This window comes from Oryx dammah, unplaced genomic scaffold (assembly GCF_014754425.2).
Source record: "Oryx dammah isolate SB20612 unplaced genomic scaffold, SCBI_Odam_1.1 HiC_scaffold_8, whole genome shotgun sequence".
In the NCBI taxonomy this organism is placed as follows: domain Eukaryota; kingdom Metazoa; phylum Chordata; class Mammalia; order Artiodactyla; family Bovidae; genus Oryx; species Oryx dammah.
In genome coordinates, this window is record NW_024070192.1 from 47,827,362 (window position 1) to 47,835,958 (window position 8,597).

General features: G+C 45.8%; 1 protein-coding gene across 1 annotated transcript in view; it reads left to right on the forward strand.

The window, feature by feature from the left end:
* LOC120866391 (WAP four-disulfide core domain protein 18-like) overlaps positions 1–7,392 on the forward strand; it is a 39,657-nt gene extending 32,265 nt beyond the window's left edge. Inside the window, exons 2-3 of the mRNA XM_040244080.1 lie at positions 5,649–5,797; positions 7,155–7,392. Coding sequence (XP_040100014.1) covers positions 5,649–5,797; positions 7,155–7,202 — 197 coding nt within the window. The 3' untranslated portion in view covers positions 7,203–7,392. The remainder of the gene's footprint in view (positions 1–5,648; positions 5,798–7,154) is intronic.
* Positions 7,393–8,597: the final 1,205 nt, after the last annotated feature.

Below are 8,597 nucleotides of genomic sequence, written 5' to 3' on the forward strand. Positions count from 1 at the left end.
ATCATTTCACCTAGCCAATTAATAATGTCTGCTCTGACCCTGGCCATAAATATGAGTTTTCTTCTGTCTGATTTCTCAAACTAAATCAGAGCAACAAGCAAAGTTTCAGCCAAGGAATAAAATTTCTCACAATTATGGGATGGGTTTTTTTAGATAACACCAGGCTATGTAATTTAAGTGTAAAGTCTCCTCTATGTTGGGAGGAATTAAATCATATTAAAGATAATCAATGTAGTAACACTAGAAAACTGGGTTGTGTGTCTTATGGACAATGCCAAAATACAATTTGCCTGAAAGGTATGGATTGGTAGAGAACAGTCTAAGTCAAACGACCTGGGATACACTCAGTTCAGTTCAGTTCAGTCGCTTAGGCGTGTCCGACTCTTTGTGACCCCATGAATCACAGCACACCAGGCCTCCCTGTCCATCACCAACTCCTGGAGTTCATCCAAACTCTTGTCCATAGAGTTGGTGATACCATCCAGCCATCTCATCCTTTGTTGTCCCCTTCTCCTTCTGCCCCCAATCCCTCCCAGCATCAGGGTCTTTTCCAATGAGTCAACTCTTCACATGAGGCGGCCAAAGTATGGGAGTCTCAGCTTCAGCATCAGTCCTTCCAATGAACACCCAGGACTGATCTCCTTTAGGATGGACTGGTTGGATCTCCTTGTAGTCCAAGGGACTCTCAAGAGTCTTCTCCAATATCACAGTTCAAAAGCATCAATTCTTCGGCACTCAGCTTTCTTCACAGTCCAACTCTAACATCCATATATGACCACTGGAAAAACCATAGCCTTGACTAGACGGACCTTTGTTGGCAAAGTAATGTCTCTGCTTTTGAATATGCTATCTAGATTGGTCATAACTTTCCTTCCAAGGAGTAAGCGTCTTTTAGTTTCATGGCTGGAATCACCATCTGCAGTGATTTTGGAGCCCCCAAAAATAAAGTCTAACACTGTTTCCCCATCTATTTGCCATGAAGTGATGGGACCAGATGCCATGATCTTCATTTTCTGAATGTTGAGCTTTAAGCCAAATTTTTCACCCTCCTCTTTCACTTTCATCAAGAGGCTTTTTAGTTCCTCTTCTCTTTCTGCCATAAGGGTGGTATCATCTGCATATCTGAGGTTATTGATATTTCTCCCAGCAATCTTGATTCCAGCTTGTGCTTCTTCCAGCCCAGCGTTTCTCATGATGTACTCTGCATATAAGTTAAATAAGCAGGGTGACAATATACAGCCTTGACATACTCCTTTTCCTATTTGGAACCAGTCTGTTGTTCCACGTCTAGTTCTAACTGTTGCTTCATGGACTACACCTAATGGAAGTTCTTGGCTTAATTCTTACTTATGACTTTAATAATACTGCTAGCTATGTCATTTGTATTTCACCTATTTTACAAAATTGCTGCTTCTTACATTATCAAATGTGTGACTGAACTTCTGATAAAATAATAAATAGTTTCATATAAAATCAATAGTTATAATTGTGTGTTAATAGATATGGGAAGAAGGAACAAGAGAGAATATTTTCCTGGACCATAAGAGGCTAATATAGACAGGTGGTCTAGAGAATTTAGGGTACTGTTTTATAGTAACAGCGCATTGAATGGCCTATCAATGAAATCTTTGCCAGACCTGGGAATGAGCATTCTCAACACCATGGGAAAAAATAGTCACGAAAGGCACGCCCCCAAATTTATGATCATGAAGGGGTCCTGCCAGCTGGAAACTGGCACTTGCCATCTACCTCCGCAAAGATTAAATTATGATCATTGCAGCTTCTGACCTTCACCCCTGAAAGGAGTTCAGTGTGGAGGTCAGGAACGAGGCCCTCTGTGCTCTGGGAAAAGCCAGCAGAATTGGCTTTCAGATAGTTAGACATTTTTAGGAAGCTATTTTATGCGTCCTACTTCTTGCGTCTTCTCATACCTAGAGAAACACCAACATTGTTAATGATGACATCTGCTTTGGCTATTAAGGATAATATAACAGTTGAAAGTCAAAATGGAGTAGTTATGGCTCAGACATTCAAGGAAATTTCTAGGTGACACTATGAGTGCAATTTCAGAAAAGTTCTTGTATTGCTAAGAACTTGAGTTTTCTAAGCTGTGTCAGTCTTGGGTGCCACCAGACATTCTCAGAATGATGTCTGCTGGCAGCTAGCAACTTTACTTTTTAAAGTTTTCCACTTGTAACTATTACATTTCTGCTGCGGCTAAGTTGCTTCAGTCATGTCCGACTCTGTGCGACCCCACAGATGGCAGCCCACCAGGCTCCCCCGTCCCTGGGATTCTCCAGGCAAGAAATTACATTTCTAGATAAAGGAAATTGCTTTAGATTGTACATTAAGAAAAACAAGAGACATGTATGATGACCAAAAGCACCTGTTATCTATATGTTGATACCATGTTAAAAGTTGAAACCTACTTGGATAAAACTAGATAACTGGTTACTTGGCTACAAGTGCCCCCAAAGTGCCAGGTCCAGACTGGGTTTCAGGCTTAGTCTTCTGAAAAGGAAGGAGATTTATTTTGTCTATTAAAATTCTAGTTATTACTCCTCCAACTACTTCTGATTGGGTCTGTTACATCAAAATGGCGGACCAAGGGACTGAGATTTTAATTAAACAAGACTCAGATCCAGGACTTGGAACTCAGACATACTTTCAATTCAGTGTCTATTCTCCAAATTGAGGCAGAACTGTGCTCCATTTTGACAGGAAGTTATCAGAACTATAGTTGCTCAGTTCTCTGAATTAAAACTGAGCAGGATCCTGGGACTCTGGGACTCTGGAGTACAAATCCTTTCTGTGTCCCATTTCTTGTTTGTAGGATATAAGCTTTATTCTGCCTCCTTGGCACCCCACTCCAGTACTCTTGCCTGGAGAATCCCATGGACGGAGGAGCCTGGTGGGCTGCAGTCCATGGGGTTGAGAAGAGTCGGATTCGACTGAGCGACTTCACTTTCACTTTTCACTTTCCTGTATTGGAGAAGGAAATGGCAGCCCACTCCAGTGTTCTTGCCTGGAGAATCCCAGGGACGGGGGAGCCTGGTGGGCTGCCGTCTATGGGGTCGCATAGAGTCGGACACGACTGAAGCGACTTAGCAGCAGCAGTAGCAGTGACCTTCTCTGAGTTCCAAAGGGCAGATTCAGACAATTCCTAATCAGGGAAGGGAGGGAATGTAGAAACAGGAGGAGCAGTCAGGTGGTTCTTACTTGGGGGCAAGTCCTGGTTCCTACTCAAGGAATATGCATAACAATATCTTTGAGCTTTTCTGCTGAACTTGTGGGGGATGGTAACTTTAGGCTGAATGCAAGATTTCTGGAGCACCAACTTGTTACCTCACCAGCAACCAATCAGAAGAAAGTCACACATCCTGCAGTCCTCACCCCAAATTTTGCCTTCTTTTTCTGGGCCCAGTAATGACTATCCTGTTAGCCCTCCTGTTTGGCCCCTGTTTCATCTCCGACAGTTTCAGGCTAAATTGTTATTACTATGAGGGTGAATGCTAGTTTTTAGGCAGGACTATACCCATTCTCCAGAGAAGGCAATGGCAGCCCCCTCCAGTACTCTTGCCTGGGAAATCCCATGGATGGAGGAGCCTGGTAGGCTGCAGTCCATGGGGTTGCTAAGAGTCAGAAAAGACTGAGTGACTTGACTTTCACTTTTCACTTTCATACATTGGAGAAGGAAATGGCAACCCACTCCAGTGTTCTTGCCTGGAGAATCCCAGGGACAGACAGCAGCCTGGGCTGCCGTCTATGGGGTCGCACGGAGTCAGACACGACTGAAGTGGCTTAGTGGCAGCAGCAGCAGCGGCATACCCATTCTCAGCTGCAAGTAGTTACGGAAGAAAGAAACCTCCACCCCAATTTCCAAGAAGTATCTTGAGTATGAAGTCTCTCAGGGAAGAGTCATTAGGGAAACGTTGGCTGAAATCACCCACCCTAGCCATGCACTATAGTAACCATTTGCATGACTTGTTTTATGACAGGAGGTCCTGGTAAGGAACAAGGAACTAACACACCAACAGGGAGAATTCGGGAAAAGACACCGAGGCACCACAAGTCCTCCCTCCCTCCCAGAATCCTCCTCACTGAAATTCATCTTGTGTCACCAGGAAGAAGCTAGAGTCAGCATGATTGGCCAGACCATCTGGAAACTCACCCCATCACCATAGATCCCAGGACTGCAGGTCAAGTGGCAGAGCAGAGATCCTGGGTTCCCTTACCCTCCTGCTCTACACCTGGGCATCACTTGCCCATGAAGTCTCTTGCTTTGCCAGTACGTGTGTCTCCTCAGACAATTCACTTTCGAGTATTAGACAAGAGTTCACTTTCGGACCCTGGAAGTGGTCCCCCTTCCTGCAACACTTTAACCACAGTTCCTCAAAGGCACCAGGGAAACCAGGGCCAAGTTGTGATGGAGTAATAAATGACGGGTTAAAAAGTATTCCCAAACTCTCCAGTTTGGTATTTGCATATCCAAGAAACCATTCCCAAGTCTAAGAAACCAGTTGTGAAATAGAACAATAAATTAGAGCTTCTGAGCGCACTCTCTGGAGAGCTTCTGTTTGATACTCTTCCTGCTTTACTGCCTCCTGCCCCACCCTCATTTCTGATGACACTGAGAGTATAAATTGGGGCTGGGATCTGCCCCTACACCACACCAGGGGCCAACATGAAAACAGGCACCATTTTCGTCCTGGTGGCTTTCATCATCATGGGGCTGGAGGGAGCCTGGGCTCAGAGACCTCCTATCAAAGGTAAGGGTGCTGAAGTGAATCCTTCCTGACAGCAGAGAAGGCTCAGAGCCCAGTGTTAGACTTGGAGACGGTTTGGCCTGGAAGCAACTGTGCCCCCACTGCAGAGGAGAGAGTCAACATTGATCAGACACGTTTCTTTTAATCTAAATGAGCATTTAGATTAATGTTTCCAATTCTCTTTATCAGATTGGGTTGGATTTGATTACCAACCCATCTGTTGGTAAAATAGATAAATAGATAGCCAATGGGAATTCGATCTATGACTCAAGGAATTCAAACCAGGCTCTGTTACAATCTAGAGGGGTGGGGACGGGTAGGGAGGTTCAAGACGGAGAGGGCATAGGTATACCTATTGCTGACTCATGTTGATTTTTGGCAGAAACCAACACGATACTGTAAAGCAATTACCCTTCAATCAAAAAGAAATAATTTAATTTAAAAAAAAGTTGTGGGTAAAGTGTAAGGTTCTCTCTAGTTAGGACACGTGCCTGGAAGTGGGACTCCACAGGAATCTGCGGAACAAACACAGGGTGTGTGAGTGGAGAGAGAAATCTCTGTAAGCAGGGACTTCTCTAAGATCTTCTTATGAAGCAAGAAAAAGAGGGCTATGACTGTACACGTTTCTTGTCTTCTGAGTCTGTGTAGCTTTGGGAGCAGGAAGAACTCTCCCTGAAGGCACAGACTCTGGCCTTACGAATGAGAGAGGAGCAGTGGAGGCTGAAGGAGGAGTCCAGAGCACGAAGAAGCAACAGAAGGGGCGGGAGTCCTGCCAGTGACGACCTAACCCTCTTCAGGTTTCAGATTCTCAGCCCCAGTTCTCAAACCTGTCTTAGTGTGCATTCCAGACTCCACAAAAACCACCCTGTTTTTTTGTTTCAGGACAGCAGAGACCTGGATTCTGCCCAGAGGTGCCCAAAGATTCTCCAGGGATTTGTCTTAATGGGTGCTCAGGAGATGATTCCTGTCCCAAGGGAATGAAATGCTGCAGCAATGGATGTGGTTACATCTGCAAAAAGCCTGTCTTCAAGGTGAGTACAAATCAGCCAAGAGCTGGCCAAGGCTGCCTGCAGCACCCCAGTGGACTTTGCTGGAACAGAGGGCTGCTCGCATGTCCACTGCACATGGGAATCTGGAAAAACTCCAAGAGAAAGAGGCTGGAGACAGCTGGCTGCTTCATCTAAGGCCTCCTCCTTAGGAGCCTATCCCAGGAGAGCCCTGATGAGTTCAGATGAGATATGTATCTATGACCCTAGATGCACAGGTCATTTTAAAAATACATATTTATTTATTTATTTTGGCTGCATCGAGTCAGTTACCACATGTAGGATTTTTGTTGCGGTGTTTGGGCTTCTCTCTTGTTGTAGCATGCCAGCGTAGTTTCCCCAGGGTATGTGGGATCTTAGTTCCCCAACCAGAGATCAAACCTTGGTCCCCTCCGTTGGAAGCTAGATTCTTAACCACTGAACCACCAGGGAAGTCTTTCACAGGTTACTCGTAGCCAAGGGCATCCCACTTTCTTTCTCTCCCCACCTCCCGCAAAGGGGTTAAAGTTTTCCTGGAAATGGGTCATCCTTGGAGGAGGAGTATCCATGGGACAGAGTATCTCCTGTGTCAGGCAGGTGTGGTGCTAGAGTTGCAACAAAAAGACAAGAACAACAGGGTGAGAGAGACATAGCTAGATAAATAATTACAGCCTAGTGTGCAGAGTGCTTTAGGTACGGCTTGCCTAAGATCTGTGGGAGCAAAGAGAGAAGTCATTGGCTTTGCCTCGAGGGAGAGGACTGGGAAAGTTGTCAGAGAGTGGAGAACATCGAGGGAGCATAAAGGATGCAGAAGTTAGCTGGAGGAAGACAGGGCAGTTGAGAGGGTGGAAGGAGTGTGGGTCCTCCACTGGAGATGGGGAGGTGATGGTGGTAGAAAGAGGTTGTACATCTCAGGGGGATGGTGGAGGGCCATCCATGCCAGAGTCCAGTGAGGAGAGAGAGCTTCCTGCTCAAGGGTTTGGAAACTGCTGGATATTTTTAAGCACAGTTAAGTGAACAGGAAAGTCGCTCAGTCGTGTCTGACTCTTTGCGACCCCATGGAGTAGTCCATGGAATTCTCCAGGCCAGAATAATAGAGGGGGTATAGCTGTTTGCTTCTTCAGCGGATCTTCCCAACCCAGGGATCAAATCCAGGGATCCCACATTGCAGGCAGATTCTTTACCAGCTGAGCCACCAGGGAAGCCCAAGAATACTGGAGTGGTTTGCCTGTCCCTTCTCCAGGGGATCTTCCCAACCCAGGAATCAAATCGGGGTCTCCTGCACTGCAGGCAGATTCTTTACCAGCTGAGCTCCCAGGGAAGCCCATGCATGGTTAACATCATGATAAAATCTGTATTTTAGAAGGGTGACTCTGGCGGCCGTGGGAAAGCTGGACCGGAGGTTTACTGAGCATGCCTGGAGACTAGCGCCAGAAGATTCCTCATGAATCCATGAATTCGATGCTTGGCATGGTGACAAAACATTCCTGGCTATTTCCTATTCCTGGAATTGGACCCCTGGAAGATGAAGATCTGAAATGGTGGAATGATTGCTTTCTGAAGAGCTTGTGTCCAAAATAAACTGTTTCTATGGCATTATTCAGGCTGTGTCCTTCTTTCCATTTAGGCGTTCTGGTGGACCTTCTTGGGCTAGCAGGACCGTATGTGTACATTGCAGTGGGTCCATGAATACAGGACACTTAGGAAACCAATAGATCAGAGACAAACTCCTCCCAGCTAGCTCCCTTCCTCCTTGCATGTCTCTGTCTGTAGACAGGGCAGAAGGCACGAGAATATTTTCTCAAGCGTTCTGTGAATATGCTTTTGGTCAAGCAAAAAAAAAAAAGAAGAAGAAGAAGAATGACTGTAGCACATAAGAGGCCTGTTGCAGTAGCCTTTAATAGGGCAAGGCTCCAAAGGAGCAGGATCAAGGGTGGGGAAACCCCATTCCAAGGCAGCACATAGGCATCTAGCAGGACTGGAAGCCTAACTCCAGGGGAGTGACCCTGATCCTTGGAGTGTGGGTGACATGAGTTGGGAAATGCCAACTGCTGTCCTGGAATGATGAGCAGTTAGAATACAGTTAGGAGATGGGCTCTGGGGCTGGAACCTTCGATTCAGACTTTGCCTGAGGAAGAGGATAAAGCTTGGTCTCTCAAAGATTGTGGCAAAAATGATGAACTGACTTGACTGCTACACATTTTATCTCTTCTTTCCACCGAGACCCTTGCGCTTACTTGCTCAGTGTGGGCCTTAGTATCTGTGTGTCCTGCTCACCAGCACTGCTCTTGTGCATCTTATAACCCCAATGTCCTGTGGCCTCACTTGTCCATGCATCAGAATGAGGGGAAATCCGCATTGAAATCCTCTTTCACTGGCTGGTCATCCCCATCCCAGACCATTCCAGGCTCCTGTCTCCCTTGGTCATTTATGTGGGTTCATGAGAATATCAATCAGTTTCACCTGTTATCTGCCATTCTGAACACCAAGGTACGACCTACCCCTGCAAAGATACTTGAGGATGGCATCCTACAACTTCCACTTATGTTTCGGCCCCTGAGACAGTCCAGATGTTCCTGGAAACTTGTTTGCACTTTTTAGTAAACACATTTTTCTCATCTGTATTTACTTTTTCTTTCTTTCTTTTTTTTGTTTGTTTTTTGGCCATACTGCTTGGCATGTGGGATCTTAGTTCCCCAATCAGGGATCAAACCTGTGCCTCCTGTGCTGGAAGTATGGAGTCTCAATCCCTGCACCACCAGGAAAGCCCCTCACCTGCATTTAAACTGCCTTTATATTTAAGGGA